Source organism: Kogia breviceps, chromosome 15 (genome assembly GCF_026419965.1).
Source record: "Kogia breviceps isolate mKogBre1 chromosome 15, mKogBre1 haplotype 1, whole genome shotgun sequence".
NCBI lineage: Eukaryota > Metazoa > Chordata > Mammalia > Artiodactyla > Physeteridae > Kogia > Kogia breviceps.
The window spans coordinates 89,073,800-89,091,018 of NC_081324.1; the positions used below are offsets into that span (position 1 = coordinate 89,073,800).

The 17,219-nt window shown below is 57.4% G+C and overlaps 1 protein-coding gene across 16 annotated transcripts in view; it reads left to right on the forward strand.

The window, feature by feature from the left end:
• EP400 (E1A binding protein p400) overlaps positions 1-17,219 on the forward strand; it is a 110,519-nt gene that overhangs the window by 55,981 nt on the left and 37,319 nt on the right. For 11 of the 16 annotated variants that reach the window (XM_059039995.2, XM_067016109.1, XM_059039996.2 and 8 more), the window contains 11 exons: positions 609-778; positions 1,086-1,260; positions 1,351-1,487; positions 4,226-4,412; positions 6,573-6,739; positions 8,194-8,360; positions 9,212-9,454; positions 11,320-11,484; positions 12,778-12,933; positions 14,542-14,636; positions 15,142-15,413. In XM_059039995.2, the coding sequence (XP_058895978.1) occupies positions 609-778; positions 1,086-1,260; positions 1,351-1,487; positions 4,226-4,412; positions 6,573-6,739; positions 8,194-8,360; positions 9,212-9,454; positions 11,320-11,484; positions 12,778-12,933; positions 14,542-14,636; positions 15,142-15,413 (1,934 nt within the window). The remainder of the gene's footprint in view (positions 1-608; positions 779-1,085; positions 1,261-1,350; positions 1,488-4,225; positions 4,413-6,572; positions 6,740-8,193; positions 8,361-9,211; positions 9,455-11,319; positions 11,485-12,777; positions 12,934-14,541; positions 14,637-15,141; positions 15,414-17,219) is intronic. The other 5 variants (XM_067016110.1, XM_059040007.2, XM_067016112.1 and 2 more) reach the window with 3 other exon arrangements.

A 17,219-nucleotide genomic window follows, 5' to 3' on the forward strand; every position in this document is an offset into this window, starting at 1 on the left:
GTGTGTGTGTGTGTGTGTGTGTGTGTGTGTGTGTGTGTGTTATGCGGGCCTCTCACTGTTGTGGCCTCTCCCGTTGCGGAGCACAGGCTCCGGACGCGCAGGTGCAGCGGCCACGGCTCACGGGCCCAGCCGCTCCGCGGCACGTGGGATCCTCCCGGACCGGGGCACGAACCCGCGTCCCCTGCATCGGCAGGCGGACTCTCAACCACTGCGCCACCAGGGAATCCCCTAATTTGCTATTTAATAGCTTGAAATGTAGTCAGCTGCAACATATTTCCTATCATCTGAATACGTGTTCCATCACTAAGATGATATACTATGAAAGCGAACCCCACTTCTGGATACTGTGTGCTGATCTGTTTTCCAAAAGTGATTGTTAATGCCTCCAAAGCAGTTTCTGAATTTGTCCACACAAGTGCTTAGCCTCCTAAAGAAAAAGGTCATAAAAACGTAAGCAGCTGTTTTCTGTGTGGTGAGAGAGCAGGTTACCAGGGAAAAGGAGGGGTGATGGTGGTGGGGCAGGTTAAGTGGGTGGTGAGCGCGTGCAGAAGTCCTCTCCAGGCCGCGTGTTCCTGCGCAGACAGCGAGGCCTGTCTTCTGTGCTGCAGGGGTGGACAGAGCCCAACCGCTTCAACGTGTGCGTCACGTCCTACAAGCAGCTCTTCAAGGGCTACGCGTCGTTCACGCGGGTGCGCTGGAGGTGCCTGGTCATCGACGAGATGCAGCGCGTGAAGGGCATGGCCGAGAGGCACTGGGAGGCCGTGTTCGCCCTGCACAGGTCGGCCCCGCACCCCACCCCCCCCACCCCCGCCATGCTCTGGGCAGCACTGTTGGGTAAAGGTCCTCGGAGGGACCGTCAGGGAGCTGCGAAGCCCAGCGGCCTTTCAGTTCCAGGGGCTCCCGTCGCTGAAGGCGCTCATTCGATTCGGTTCGTTCCTCAAGGCGCGCGTGTGCGTGCGTGCGTGTGTGCGTGCGTGCGTGCGTGCGAGCTCCATAGGCTCACCATCCCTTTCCTTGAGTACCCCCAGAGAAAGGCCCTGCGCCCAGCTTGACGTTTCAGGTGTCGCCTCCCATTGTGTGTTCAGCCAGCAGCGACTGCTGCTCATCGACGCCCCCCTGCACAACACCTTCTTGGAGCTGTGGACCATGGTGCACTTCCTCGTCCCGGGCATCTCCAGGCCCTACCTGCGCTTCCCCCTGAGGGCCGCCAGCGAGGAGAACCAGGACTACCACCACAAAGTGGTCATCCGGCTGCACCGGGTACGCGGCCCCCCCGCCCGGCCAGCGCCCCCGGCTCGGCGCCGGCGCGCCGCCACTTCGGTTTAGAAAAGGGGAGCTTTCTTTCTGCAGGTGACACAGCCCTTTATTTTGCGGAGGACTAAGAGAGACGTGGAGAAGCAGCTAACGAAGAAATATGAGCACGTCCTGAAGTGCCGCCTCTCCAATCGACAGAAGGCCTTGTACGAGGATGTCATCCTGCAGCCGGGGTGAGTTCAGGGCTGCGCTCTCCTGGCCACCCTCCTGGGGAAGAGCGGGCCCCTCTGGCCTTCCGGAAGGCTCCTCCTCGGGGGTGGGCCTCTGCCGCTGGAAGCCGTGCTCGCGCCCGGCCCTGGTGGCTCTGCTCCTCTCAGGCTGGCAGGCTGCCCCTCCCTGGTCCCGTCAGAGGCTGTGCCCAGAGCCGGCCCAGGAGGAGCACAGCGTCGCGTGCCGCTCGGTGCTGCACTGCACTGGAGGTTCACACAGGAGGCCTTGTTGATTGGGTGGCTCGTCCGTTCACAGCCACATGTCGGACGTGGGACCGAGGCCCGCGTGCCGTGTGGTCAGGCGCAGGTGGCGCTGCAGGGCCACACCGGGTGGCCGCGGGCACCTCCGTATGGACCCTAGAAGGGTGGGGCCCCGTCCTGTCCATGGTCCTTCCCGTGACCTGTTTGGCTCTTTTTGTCATGTACTCTGTGTTCCTGAGTTTACATTAAAAATACCAAAAATAAACCCTTAAGATTAAAGTTTCAAAGATTGTACATGTACTTGCCCTCAGTACTACAGCCCTCTGTGCAGAGCTCACCAGTTTCCCCACAAACTCATCCTTGGCAGCCCGAGCGGGGGCTCGGCATTGCACAGCAAGCTCCCGCGTTTCTGTGCCAGGTGACGGGCGGGCTGCTCGCCTGGCTCGCCTGCCTGCTCCTCGTGGGCGGGACGTGGAGGGCGAGGGTGTGGGCCTGGGCACAGGTGCGGGCTGGGGCCCCGAGGCTCTGGAGACAGGTGGTGGGGCGGTGGCCCTGCCCTGGGAGCTGGGTCGCCTGGCACAGCCGAACGTAGCACACGGGCAGATGCTCTGGGCCTGGTCGCGAGTGTTGTGTACTTAAGTGTGTAACGTGGTCCGAGTAGCGTCCGCAGCAGCAAGTGTGCAGGAGAGGGTTTTGCTGTTAACGCCTGCTTGTGTCATAGGCTGCTTCTTAGACGGCCTTAGGATAGAGCATAAGTAGCCAGTCCTTGGCAACCAGCGTCGTGCTGTGGCAGGCCGTTGACCATCTCAGTCAGGCATAGGAGCTGTGGAGACCCCACCCCTGACAACACGTGCAGTGACAGATCCTGCTTCCTGGACACTGCAGGAGCAGACAGCCCGCGGCACAGCTGGCGCCTGCCGGCAGTCAGCTGTCTCAGCCCGTGCTGATCCGGAGAGAATCGCAGCGTGCGCAGGAGGCGGATCCTGGGCCCGCAGGCGTGGGCTTGTGCGGCCAGGGCATCCCTTCACCCAGACAGAGCCCCGGCGTCCTCGGGACGCCTGCCCTGTTGCTCTTCAGTGGCGTGCCGTGGGACGTGGCTTGGGTTGCGCTTGGCAGTCACGACCTCGGTCCCGCCCGTCGAGTGTGGGATGGTCTCTGTGTGCCCGTAGGAGAGGCCCCTGCGTCCGGGAGCCACTGGGCCAGCAGAGCCTAGGTTGTCCTGTGCCGCAAGGTCCCAATGGAGGGGCGGGGAGATTCCCCGTCTTCAGGTCCCTGCACCTCTTTCTCTCGGGCCTGTTGGTCAGGTCAAGGGGGGCTGTGAGCAGGCCTGCGGTGACCCCACGGCGGCTCCCGGGCGTGCCCTGCACGCCTCGGTGCACGTTGATGCGATGGTCTCGGGGCCCTTGGGTGGGCTCTGAGCATCGCTCCCGGTCAGCGCCTTCCTGCCCTCTGCGTGGCAACCGTGTCACACGTTTCTACTGCCTTCCCGGAGAGCCCTGCAGACCTGCCTGTGTGGACCCGCCTGTGGTGGCACCACCTCCTCCTGGTTTCTGTTACGGTGCTTCCGGCGGGCTCTGAGCCCAGCCCCTCGGGAGCCTCCATTCGCAGTTTTCTTGGTCTCTCGTGTTTTCTCTCCTGTCTCATCCAGACACATATCACTGGCCTCTGAACGGCCACCCTCCCCTCTCCCCTTCTGCTCTCTGGCGCGCCTGTGCGCCATCCACGTCCCCGGCCCCACCCTGCTCCGCCCCTGTGCCCACGCGCTCCGTCCTGGTGGGGGCTCCCTGGGCCGCCGGGCTGACCGCGTCTCCTGCGGCAGCTTGAGCTGTCCCCCAGGCACCGCAGATCCCATGTATGTGGGAGCGGCTTCCCCAGACGTGGCTCTCCACTAGGCTTCCCTGTCTCAGGACGCTGGTGCTCCACCGGCCGGGCCGTCCTCCCGTCCCCTCTCCTTCCCCTCTGCCCCCACTCTGCTCCCGAGTCCCTGCCCGCCCCGCCCGCTGGGCGTGCTGTGCTCTGCGGCTGCCCTTGGGGGCCCCCAGCCTGGAGGTCTCAGCTGGCCTCCATGCAGCCCCCGCACCGTGGCCCCCGTGGTGCCGGCACGGTGTCAGGCCTGCGGGTCTCCTCCTTCGCCAGACCACCCCGTCCCGTCGCTCTTAGCCCTGCCCCTCGAGGGCCTTCTCCCCCAGGCCGGGTGCTCTCACCCCGCCACTGCCTGCCGGCTCTCGCTTGTCGTGGCTGCCGTGGAGAATGGCGTCGTCCCTGCTGGCGGGCGGCGAGGAGGGCGGCTCGCGTCTGCCGCGCGCCCTGGCTCTCCGGCCGCCCGTCCCGTGTCACGGGGGCGGTGAGCAAGTCTGAGAACCCTCGCCGCACGGAGGTGGCTCTGGATGTCCCTGCCTTGCGAGCCAGGTCTGGGGAGAGCGCGCCGACTGCATGTCCGTGGAGCCCGGCCGGCACGTGCTTGCAGCCACGGCAGTGCTTGTGTCTCTCCCCACGTGCAGGACGCAGGAAGCTCTGAAGAGCGGGCGCTTTGTGGACGTGCTGAGCATCCTCCTGCGGCTGCAGCGGATCTGCAACCACCCCGGGCTGGTGGCGCCCCGGCTCCCGGAGTCCTCCTACACGGCGGCGCCGCTGCAGTGCCGCTCGGCCTCCCTCATCCTGAGGGCGCTGGACCGAGGCTTCTGGAAGGTACGGAGAGGCTGCAGACGGCTCTGCCTGAGGTCTGTGCTGGGTGCTCCCGGGACGTCGTCTCCGCTACGTTGCGTCCTGCACTTCGCCATCCCCAGACGCTGGGCAGCATCAAGTGGCGGCGTGATGGGCCTGCCCCTCAGCCTAGGACCCGCCTTGGGATGGGCCCCGAGGGCTGAGCCCACAGTGTGAAGGAGCAGGGAGGGTTTTCCTCGCCTGCCCTTGGCCCCTGAGAAATGGCAGGGCGTGTGGAGGAGAGCAGGGCTCGGAGCTGCGGGACCGCAGGCGCGTCCTCACAGGTGTGCGCAGTCTGCGGCCTGCGGCGGCCTTTCTGTTAAAATGTTAGTAGAAACTCGGTTATTTTTTGACCAAAAAAGTAGAGTTGTATACCTTTCTGTGTCTGAATTTTGGGGTAATTTTGGAAAGTTTTTACAAAACCAGAATCTTTAAAACAAAAGAGGTTGGGTTAGGTTGGGTGATTCTGAGCACAAGTGGCTCTCCGCAGGGCGGGGCCGAGCCCCCAGGGGCAGCCGTTCCTGCTCTGGCTTCCACGCAGGAGGCCGAGAGCTTGCCCAGACCAGCCGGCCGCTGGCAGCCGGGTGCCTGAGTTCCCCTTGGCTGTCTCCTCCCCAGAGGACCAGGGACCGAGGTCTCACACATGCGGAGAAACAGGAACCAGCTCTGTGGCTTCGATAGGCTTGTGCAGGTTCGGGGTATGGACAGGACAGGGACCCTTGGGCCAGATCGCAGGGGCTCACGTCCCGGCTCTGCCCCTTGCGGAGTGCGGCCTCGGGTGGTCAGTCTGCCTCGGTTTCCTCACCACACCGGCGAGTCATGAGGAGTCGGTCAGTTAATGTACGTGATGGTCCAAGGAAGGGCCTGGTTGGTAAGCAGTGTGTGGAGAGTTATGTGCTGAGTGTGATTCCTACCGCTGGGTCTACTGCTCTGTTACTGGAGCGGAGTGGATTTAGAGTATTACTCTCAGGTGTCCAACAAAGTGCGTCAGTTACACGGATACGTACGTCCACCCTTACGATTACCGTTCATAATGTGGGGATGAGTTTTTCGTTGAGTTAAAGAAAAGTCGAGCCGTGGGGGATAAAGGCGCATCAGAAGCAGGCTAGCTCAGGATACCGGTGCGGCGGGGAGGTGTTTCACGGATAGGAGTTTCTATGTTCTGTTTTCATTTTAAAAATAGTTTTATTGAGGTAGTTCATTATCGTAAAACTCACTGTTCTGAAGCGTACAGTTTGCGGGTTTGAGTCTATTCACGGAGTTGTGCGACCATCACCACTGACGCTAGGACATGTCATTACCCCAGAGAGGAAGTCCACACGCCCTGTCATTCCCATTCCCCCTCGCCTTCCCAGCCCTGGCGGCCACGTACCTGCATCTGGCTCTGTGGATTCACCAGGTCCAGATATTTTACATCAGTGGCTCACTTCACTCGAGCATAATGTTTTCAGAGTTCATCCACGTTGCAGCCTGTGTCCGAATCTCCTTCCTCCGTTGTCTGGATGGATCGCAGTGTGTTCATCCGTCCACGAGCCGATGGGCACTTGGGTGGTTTCCACCTTTTGGCCGCCGTGAGTGCGCGTTCACGTGCAAGCTTTGTGTGGGCGTGGGGCCCCCTTCTTGTGGGGCTCCTCTGGGCCACGCGTCTGATGGGCGAGGAGTTGCAGGGTCACGTGTTGAGTCCACGTTTAACCTTCGGATCGACTGCCTTGCGTGCTGGCTGCCAGGTTTCCCATCCCCACCGGGGTGTGAGGGGCCGGGGGCGTTCACGTCTCCACATCCTTGCCCACACCTGCTGTCCTCCTCTTTGGTTCCCGCCGTCCTGCTGGGAGTGAGAACGTCCGAGAGAAGCACAGGTGGAGTGAACGTCCCCAGGGCTCTGGACGTAGCGACGGGCCACACTCCTGCTGCACCTAGTCTGTCTCTTAAGTGCCACCCTCTCCTTTCCTGCTACCACTCGGGCTGACCACGTGCCATCACCCCCACCTTTAAGTTGGGGAGCTGAGCACACCGAGGTCCGACGGGTGCCTCTCAGCAAGACGGCTGCTCGGGGCCTGGCCTTCCCGGTTTGGAATCGACTTGGGTTCCTAGTCACTTGTTTTTTTCCTGCCTCCTGTAGCAAAATTGTTTTCTTTTTCTCCTTAGGAAACCGACCTCTCTATATTTGATCTTATTGGCTTAGAAAATAAAATGACTCGCCACGAGGCAGAACTGCTGGGTAAGAAGAAGGTGACACGGAAACTCTTCGAGGAGCTGTTCACCGCGCCGCCACCATCGGGCAGGCCGGCGGCCATCAGACTGAAGCCCAGCAGGTATGTAATGTGGTGTGGAGCGTCACTTCCTGCTCACCAGCCGGCTCTGGCTGGGTCCTGGCTGGTTGTGTGTCATGGCGTCTGGGTGGCATCCCCTCTTCCCCCTGCTGAAAGGGACCCTGGCCCCGCAGCCTCTCGGGCAGACGTGGGACCACCGGGTTGGAGCCCCACACAGGAACTGGGGCTACAGCCTGAAAAAAAATGCTAATCATCTAATCTGGCTATCTGCTTCTCCTGGAGATTGCCCAGATGTCCTTGGATCCTGGGATAAACAGCAGGGGTGCGCAGGGCACAGGAGAGGCTCTTTTCACCATCTTGAAGAAGTGTTGGGCTTTGGGAGGGCTCTGTTTGGGGAGGTGGTCAGGGTCGGGGTGGTCAGGCTGCCTCTGACCTGGTGCGGGTGTGGTGGCAGCCATCAGAGCAGGAGGGCAGGGGGGCACTGCAGGGGGGTGGGGTTGGGACCCTGAGGTCTGGCAGAGGCTCCACCGCTGACTGCAGCATCAAGGGCCTCCAGGGACATGATGCAGGTGCCACGAGACTGGAGGAGCAGTGCGTGTAGATGGACGAACTCGAAACACGCTATTCGAGATAGGCTGCACCCGTGGAGTCGGATCTGTGCACAACTCTGTGCTCCAGCTGAAAACAAAGAGACAGCAAACAGGTGTTTCAGAGAGGAAAGGGCCAGCTCTGCAGATGGCAGCCCGTTCCTGTTGCCCTTGCTCTGCGTGACCTCCCTGGCAACTTGGATCCGACCACCCTCGCCTCAGCGGCCTGGCCCACGCTCACAGGAGCCTGCAGCCCTCGGTTAAACACATGGCCAGGGCCGCGCAGCTGCAGGCCTCTTGGGGCTGGCCCGGCCTCGCGTGGTGGCTTTCTGCTGGCTGCTCACTGCACAGGGGTTTTGATGTGGACGTCCTGCCATCGTGGTTTTCCAGGTTAAAGAATTAGGAGGAGCATGTTGCTTGTGATAAAATCGGACAGAGCAGCCATGGTGTGGATCCCCCTTCACAGTTTTACCCACTGGTGCCTGTGGGGTGCCTTTACCATTTCTGCTGTTTCTCTCCGTTTCCTGTACTGCCTTGTTACCTAGTTGTGCGAGTTGGCTTTTCACCCCACTTTACTCTTATTCAAAAGAGTAGTAGAATAGACTTTTATGTGTTAGATGCAGTTTTTCTAGTCCACGTTCATGGGAACTTAATCACGTTCCCGCCTGCGTCGCCCAAGCGTTGGGGTAGGTGTACCATTTTGGGGTACTGGGCACCTCCCTCAGGGTCCCTGGTGAGCGCTGCTTAGCACAGCATTTAGAAATCCCCCCTCCCCTCTTTAAACTGCACCGGGGTGTGGAAACCCCACTGCCCGCGGGGCAGCCCTGTATCCCCGGGGCCCATCCAGGAGGCCGTGCCTGCCGCGTCTCAGCAGTGCTCGTGTCTTCCTGCCCGCGCTCGGGCGTCCAGGTTGTTTCAGCCTGTGCAGTACGGCCAGAAGCCCGAGGGCCGCACCGTGGCTTTCCCCAGCACACACCCGCCCCGGACGGCCACGCCCACAGCCACTGCCACGCCACAGGGCCACGTTCGCGGACGGCCGCCCATCGCCACGTTCTCTGCAAATCCGGATGCAAAAGGTATGCCTCTCGGGGGTGTGCTCGGCACCACGGAGGGTTTTTGTGGAAGAAGCTCCCGGTGCTGCCCTGGCCCCATGGGGACGTGTGACCACCCCTGTGAGCAGGAGTGGGACCGTCCACTCTGGCTCTGCTCAGGAGACCATGTGTAGTTCTCACGGGAGTTGTCAGCTTTTTTTTTATGTCTTTGAACTGTACAAGATACCCCCTTCTTAGTCGAGTTACTGTTGACGTGATGGTGAAGATGTAGCTCGGCAGAAACGTTCTCTTTTATGTCGGGAAACGCATGTCGGAGTCATTTATGAAACTTCTGAGGAAGTCTGCTTTTGTGTTCTGTGCCACCGCTTCAGTGTAACCTGATTGTTACTTGAAGAAGGGTAGGGTTAAATGGCAGAAAAGGTAATAAAAATTGTCTTCTCACCCTAACCCACGGGGTCCTCAATGTCAAGTCCCCTGTGTTTTTCTGAGATCTTCATAAACGCCAGAGCTCCTTGTTGCAAGAGCTCTTCGTGCAGCTGGGGACGCCAGTGCTGCCTGACCTCCGTGCGTGGTTAAGGTGTGGTTCTCACGGACACGCCCGCAGGGGCCGGCTTGTGGACACTCCGGTGTACTCCAGAAATGCACCGTGTCGTGGACTGGTAGACTCGAAGTGAAAATATCAGTAGTTAACGACGGATAAAAAATTAGATTGCTCTCATCCTGTAGACCACCCACCCCCCCTTTTTAGGGAGGGCGTCTCCTTTGAGAGGCGGTATGAAGTAATGTGTGTTTTATTTCTTTAAAATTCGGGTTTAATACTGCATTTCCTGAAGAACCTCTAACAGCTTTGCACAAACCAACCTTATCGATTGCAGCGCCAGCAGCCCCGTTTCAGACCTCTCAGGCCTCCACCGGTGCTCCGAGACACCAGCCCGCCTCGACCTTCAGCACAGCACCTAGCCCAGCCCATCCTGTGAAACTGCGGGCTCAAACCACTGCCCCGGCCTCCACCCCGGGCCCGCCCCAGCCCCAGGCCCAGGCCCCCTCGCACCCGGCCGGGCAGAGCGCGCTGCCTCAGGGGCTGGTGCTCACCTCGCAGGCCCAGGCGCGCCTGCCTAGTAAGTGGCTTCGCCTCTCCTGGGTCTGCCACCTCTTTGCACAAAGACGTTGCGTTCACACGAGCGGCGTGTGAAGAGCCTTGCTGTCCACTCCCTTTGTCTCCCCGACCCCGTGTCCGGTGCCGCCTTTCGCCACGCTCTCCTTTCCAGCCCTAAATCTAGAGGGAGGGCTCCGCTCAGGCCAGAGTCTAGGGTCTTGTCCTTTCTCTCTCCTTCCTTCTGACCCCATCCGTCAGCTTTGCTTCTCTCCCGTGCTCGTGTTCTGCCTGGGTGGCCGAGGACGGCACTTCTCCTTAGTGAGCCGCGGGTTTGTCCCGTCAGCCTCCAGGGCCCCTCGGAGAGCAAAGGGCAATACAACGAAAGCCTTGTGAACTAGGGTTCGACTTCCTTTCAGTCTCTTGCTTATTTACCAGATTTAAGTCTGGAATGACTGTTGCTCAAGTGAGACATTTTGTAATAACTCACTGAAACATCGCAACCTTCTTAACATTTTTAAAATAGAACTTTTTTTATTGTGACCAGCGCGATTAGGGTACTACCTCTGTCCATCCTGCTGTTGGAAGTACCCTGAAGGAAACTGTCCTGGGCTACACCATTTCTCAGATGCCGCCTGGAGCACTTTATCTGTTGGCACAAGTTGTGCTGAGGCCTTTCTAGAGAGACAGGAGAGAGAGAAAAGTAGTGTCACGAGGAGACACCGGGTTCAGGCTGGTTTTCTCTTATGATGAGCCTCTGTCTCCCGTGCCAGCAAATGCAAAGCACTTATCCTGGTTCATTGCCCAGGGGAGGAGAGCCCTTGCATACATTTCGGTTTTTCTTTCTTTTGGGCCAGGGGTAGGAGTCCTGGGGGTGTACCCAGGAGTCGTGCTTGGGGGGCGCAGGGCCAGGCCGCCTTTCACGCCTCCACTTCTGGACTGAGGAGGGCTCGTGGGAGAGTCGTAGTTCTGTGCTCAGATCTCTGCGTCTCTTTTTCCATTTTCCCTTCCTTGTTTATGGTTTCTGCGGGCAAGATATCCTTGGATGTTTTCCTCGTCTTTTGCTAACTATCCTCTTTATAGCATCACTACTAATTCTGGCCTGAATTTTCACGGGAGGAACATTTAGACTCGAATATCAACCATTGGGTTTAAAAAAAAAAAAAAGCCTTTAAAACTATTATTCAGTTACAGTTTGAAGGTGGTACCTTTTTGAGTTAGGTGCATATGACTCCATCTGAGTTCCGTTTTTTTTTTTTTTTTTTTTTTTTAAAAAGCTTTAAGCAGTGTTAAATCTTCCATTTTTTCACAGTTAAAATTACAGACTGAATCCTACGATCTAGTTCAAATTAGTGTGAAACACTGTATCATAAAGTGTGATGTATTTATGTACTTAAGTACATTCCCACATTTTGAAAAGGTTATGGGTATAATTGAAGCTAGTTCTCTATTTTATATCTATAGTGATAAAATCTTGTTTATCTCTGTGAGCTAAATTGGACATGTACTTTCTCACATTCTGAAAGGATTTTGAAGTTAAGAGGTTGATATGAGAGTTTCCGCTACTTCTGTTGTTTGCTACTTTTTTATCGCCTGGAAAGAAAAGCAAAATGTTTCTTAAGGTCTTGGTTAATTATATTAATATCTGATACTCTAAAATTTCTACCAGTTATGATGAAGTTAACCATTAAAATCTGGTGTTAATTTTAATTGTTTTTTCTTTTCTATTAAAATATTTTCTGAAAGTGTTAGAAAGCAGTACCTAATAAATGTTTCTGTGACACTTCAGTTTGCTACAGACGGTCATTCTCTGTGACAAGTGATCGTCAGTATAGCAATCGAAAACTCTTCCCAAGAGTTCTCTTTCTCGTCTCCTCTGCGTCTCTGCAGGTGGGGAGGTGGTCAAAATAGCCCAGCTGGCTTCCCTCGCGGGCCCGCCGAGCCGAGTCGCCCAGCCGGAGAGCCCCGTGACGCTTCAATTCCAGGGCAACAAGTTCACTTTGTCACATAGCCAGCTGCGGCAGCTGACAGCCGGCCAGCCCCTGCAGCTCCAAGGTAGGGTTCGCTGGCGGGCGGTGACCCACAAAGGCTTTAACCCGGGGGCGTCCCGGCGGCTCCCCCTGCAGCTGTGACTTTGGCCCCCATAAGCACACAGGTGCTTCACCTGTAAATGGCCGAAATGAGTCTCACCTCTTTGGTGTTCGGAGGACTTGGAGATAACGGGTGAATCGCCTGGTGGCCTGGCCCTTGACACACGTTAAATAAAGGGTGGTCGTTTTTAATAAAATCTGCCCTTTGAGTAAAGTCTCCTGTTTCAAAAACCAAAATAGAAAAATTTACTCCTTTCAGATTTCATTGTGAGGCAGATTGTCCTAAAAATGCCAAATGTCTAGCAATTGATGTAGGAGAAATTATTTTCTTTTATGTACAGATTTTAACACTTCCAGACCAAAGCCCTCCCAAGCCTTTGGCTGAGAGCACTGTGTTCGTGTAGTAACTGCTTCTCGAAGGGAACGAGGGGATGCAGTTTAGTTCATGTTAACCCTCAGTGATTCAGCTGGAGGGTAGGACCCGGCCACCTCCCCAGGCAGCCTTCCCTGACGCATCGTCGTTCACGGCTGTCGTCGGGGCGGAAGGTTCAGTTGTCAGCCAGGTCTGGGGTGCTCTGTGTGGATGCTGGGGACACGCACCTCAGCAGAGCAGAGGCCCCCAGGAAACACGCAGCAAAGAAACGGGTTCATTTGGTTTTGTTCCAGATATCTCTGGTTTTTTGACCAAAGGGGCGAGGTCATCTCTTAAAATTTCTGGTGAACTCTAGTTTTTGTAGAGGACGATTCCTGAGTAAAAGATGCCAGGAGACTTAACCACAGAGAGGTTGAAAATGGCAGGCTCCTGGAACAGTGGCTATAGAGCCACAGCATTAGGGCTAAAAAAAGACGAGTGTTTTGGTATTTCTTCACCCAGCTTGTCTGGTTGGCAGGCACCCAGTATGTGATCTGGGAGCCGGGACCTTCCAACCCGTGACTGGCTCAGGCCTCGAGCAGACGTGACAGATGCTGAGCGGGTACTCGCTGTGTTACCGGAAATCAGTCAGGCATCGCAAGGAGTAGAGGAGCTTTTTCTTGACATTAAGCCAAGTGACTTTGATCCTCAGCATTTTCATTCATTGTGCATGAAATAGTTTTCATTTTTCTCCAAGTAACTGAACTTGGCATTGCCTCATTGGAGGAAATTTGATTTTGGATTTTCGGTTTATTGCCTTGTTTCTGTACCTTAGGAAGTGGGTGTAGCCTGGGGGTCGAAGGCACACTCGGCTCGTGACTGACCCCCGTGCACGTGTGATTGCAGGCAGCGTCCTCCAGATTGTGTCTGCGCCCGGGCAGTCCTACCTGCGACCTCCAGGCCCCGTGGTGATGCAGACAGTGTCTCAGGCGGGGGCCCTGAACGCCCTGGGAAGCAAGCCCTCGGCCGGCGGCCCGAGCCCCGCGCCCATGACCCCGCCAGGTAGAGTGCCGCGAGCCGCAAGGAGACGTGGGTTCGAAACGTATTTTCTTCCTTCCTTCCTTCCTTCCTTCCTTCCTTCCTTCCTTCCTTCCTTCCCTTTCTTCCTTCCTTTCTTTCCTTTCTTCTTTTCTTTCCTTTCTTCCTTTCTTTCTTCCTTCCTTTCCTTCTTCCTTCCTTTCCTTTCTATAAATTTATTTATCTTTGTTGTGGTGCGTGGGCTTCTCGTTGCGGTGGCTCCTCTTTCTGCAGAGCACAGGCTCTAGGCACGTGGGCTTCAGTAGCTGTGGCGTGCGGGCTTAGTTTCTCCGTGGCGTATGGGATCTTCCCGGGCCAAGGCTCGAACCCGTGTCCCCTGCATTGGCAGGCGTATTCTTAACCTCTGCGCCACCAGGGAAGCCCTGAAACTTCTTTCTGACTTTCTTTGCTTCTGAGGCGAGTGGGGAGCGAGGATGACTTCTGTGATGCCTCAGAACCTGTACTCCCGGTTGTGGCCGCTTCTCATCTCCATAGATGGCCCGAGTCAGCTTGGTTTCTTTTCTTTCTCTTTTGCTCCCAAAGGTACCGGTCGAACATAACCACCCACACTCAGCCTTTAGATGTTTGATTTGGTTTTTCTCTGACAAGAAATTTGGAATCATGAGAAAGTTTACTTGTTAACGTTACAGATACATTCAGGGAACGTGCCAGAAGTTCTTGGACAGGTGATGGAGCAGGTTTGGACCTGGGCCCGTCTGCGGCCAGTGCTCCTCCTTGCCTGTTCTGCATCCTGCTTCCCGCCAGGGTCCCCTGCTCTCCAGACACACCCACGCTGCAAACATCGGGCACGGGCACTTGGCTTGGGTTGATGTATGCAAGCGGCAGGGACCTCTCCCGAGTGGAATCCCCGGTCACTGCCCAGCCCCGGGCCCCGGGTCGTCGGTAGTGCCGCCGGGGCGGGGCCTCTGCACCCCGTCCCCACTGGGCTCTGTCAGGGGGTGGGTGCTGGGGGCCAGTCGTGAGGCTGGCAGCATCGCCTGGCGGTCACTCTGCCTCCCAAGCAGGCCGTTCAGCTCTACTCGGTTGGTCTGTTCTTCAGGCTTTCTCCCTGCTCCCTGGGACCAGCTCAGTCCTACTGTGCGGGCCCCAGGTTCCCGACCTGACACCAGTCCGGCCGCTGGGTTCTAGTCACCTCGACCCTCCCCTGTCGCTCCCCGCAAGTGGCCCCTTCTCGGTCCTCAGCCGCCTCTTGCGCAGGCCTCTGCGGAGGATCCTGTCAGATGGGCGGTGTGGCGTGGCTGACGGGAGCAGGCCGCGTGGGGCCCAGGCATCCCTCTGTCCCGCGCGCGCAGGTCAGCGCTGCCAAGATGCCAAGGGCAGCGGCGCGCTGGGCCCGCGTGGCTGCACTTGGCGCAGTGATGGGAGTGACCGCGGGTCTGAGGTCACGGCGGGCGCTGCCAAAGGAAGGAGGCAGATGGCGGCGCTCAGCTCAGACCCTGGCCAGAGAGCGGGAGCAGCTCGCCGGTGGGTGCGAACGAGTGGCCCGCTCGGGAAGCGTGCTGGTGGAAGCTGACGTTCCCGGGAGCGGGGCCGGCAGTGGTGTGTGCCAACCCTTCGTTTTTGCCTTTGTAGTGGGTGTGCCCGGCCGAGCGGCAGTCAGTCCCCTGGCCGCAGGAGAACCTGGAGTGGCCTCCAAGCCAGCCTCTCCCATCACCGGGCCGAGCCAGGTACGGGGCCGCAGACCCCAGCACACGGCGCCAGCGCCACCACTGCACGCACGGAAGTCGTTCTCAGCAGCTGCTCGTCACCCGGGAGGCTTGTGATTCTTAGCCGCTTCTGCGAGGCGGCATCAATTTGTTTGCTGCTAAAAACACACTGTCTCTCTAAATTAGAGAATTTTGATCTTAAAGATGCTTTTCCTACTAAAAGAAATGAAACCGGGTTTCAGGATTACACAAATACCCTTTCACATTTTTTTGTATTCTTCTACTGGTCTCCCAGGCATTAGAAACGCTCACTGTGTCTCAAGAAATACTTTACATGTTGGCAGAGAAAACGGCGCCCATTTACTCTGCTCTCTTTTCTGTCACTGTTTCCCGTGGAGCCAGGCCCCGCACGTCTATGCGTGCTCTGCGGCCGGTCACTGTGCGCGAGGGACCCGTGGGCTTGGTGAGGCCGGGAACTGGCTGTGCTGTTTCTCAGTAACCATTTTCATCCCTGTTTTTGATGAAGGAGGAAAAGACCAGACTTTTGAAAGAGCGGCTGGACCAGATTTATTTTGTCAACGAACGGCGCTGCTCTCGCACCCCCGTCTACGGCAGAGACCTGTTGGGGGTTTTTTCCCTGCCCAGCAGAGGGCAGGTGCCTTGGCTCGGGGCTCCTGATGGAGGTCATGGGAAGGGGGCTGGGCCCGCGAGCCAGTACACGTCACCCTTGACAAGTCACAGGGACCTGATTTTGACGCTGACTCAACGTCAGGAATCCCTCCAGGACCTCATGGACAGGTAAGGTAGCGTGCTGTACGCCTCAGTCACTGTGTCGCACCCAAGCAGCTTTTGTTGTTCTGTGGACGCTCATCTCATTCCTCTAAGTTTCTCCCCGGGTTGTCCCTTGGAGTCTGTCCAAAATCTGTCTCAGAGTCTTCAGCTTTGGCACCAGATGTCCTCTCCACCCTGCGGGAGCCTGTGTGCCCCTCCCTGCGGGTCAGTTCTGTACCCCACGGGCCTGGGCCTGTGTGCAGAGCACAGCACTGCGCTCATTCAGGGCTGGGGGCCAGACCATTGTGTTGTAGACAGCTGTCACCATTTTGCTCTTTTAAAGTAATATTTTAGGGACTGCCCTGGCGGGGCAGTGGTTAAGAATCCGCCTCCCAATGCAGGGGACGCGGGTTCGGGCCCTGGTCCAGGAAGATCCCACATGCCGCGGAGCTACTGAGCCTATGCTCTAGAGCCCATGAGCCACAACTACTGAAACCCGCGCGCCTAGAGCCCGTGCTCTGCAACGAGAAGCCACCGCAGTGAGAAGCCTGTGCACGGCAATAAAGAGTAGCCCCCGCTCGCTGCAACTAGAGAAAGCCCGCGTGCCACGACGAAGACCCAATGCAGCCAAAAAAAATTATTATCGTTATCTTTAAATTTATTTATTTATTTATATTTGGCTTCTCATTTATTTTGGTGCGCAGGCTTCTTGGTGCGGTGGCTTCTCTTGTTGTGGACCATGGGCTGTAGACGTGCAGGCTTCAGTAGTTGTGGCTCGCGGGCTCTAGAGCGCAGGCTCAGTAGTTGCGGCGCACGGGCTTAGTTGTTCCGCGGCATGTGGGATCTTCCCGGACTGGGGCTCGAACCCGTGTCCCTTAGCATTGGCAGGTGGGTTCTTAACCGCTGCGCCACCAGGGAAGCCCAATAACAATATTTTATTAAGAAACCACAGGAATGATTTACCGTTGCATGATGAGAAACATGGGGTTAAGATGCCACGCTTCTGCTGCAGGGGACGTGGGTTCGATCCATGGTCCGGGAAGTTTTGCATGCCGCTCAGTAAGGCCAAGAAAAGAGAGAGAGAGAGAAACAGAAGCCCAGAAGCTGTTGGGGTCCACCGACCATATCACCCCCTCCCCCGCCAGACCCAGGTCGTGGTCTCTCTTTGCCCCATGTATAGAGTGTCAGGCCCTGCTTGCAGCTTCATTCACTGCTTTGGCCTGATTTTTAGGTTCAGCCTGAGGGTATTTTCTCTCCTTTCTGTTTTGTTTGTCCTGGCTCAGCTTTCAGGGTGTGTCCTCTTTAGGCCTCTCAGATCAGGAGCAGCAATAATGGAAACGACCGAACTGGTAGAGGCCTCCTGCCTTCTCTGTGTAGGGAGGTTACCGCCCTCCTTGCACTTGTCTTGCTTCGGACGCTGACTTGTCTTTCTTTCCTCCTTTTCCTCTGACGTTACAGATGACTTTTTAAGACAGAGGCTGTTTGTTAGAGCAGTCTCGGGTTCACAGCAAAATAGAGGGGAAGGCGCGCAGGGTTCCCGCCTTCCCCCAGCTGCCCCCACCGTCAGCGCCCCGGCCCGGGGAGCGCACTCGTTACGGCCCACGCGCCTCCGGTGATTCATCATCAGCGCCCAGGGTCCACGTGCACAGGGGGGGTTGCTTTTGGCCTCGGGTGTGCCGGGGGCTCCCACAAGTGTATAATGACGCGCACCCGCCATTAGAGGATCATACAGAGTAGTTTCACTGCCCTGAAAGCCCGCTGCGCTCTGCCCGTTCATCCCTCTCCCCGCGGCCCTGCCCCGAAACCCTGGCAGCCACTTACCTTTTCACTGGC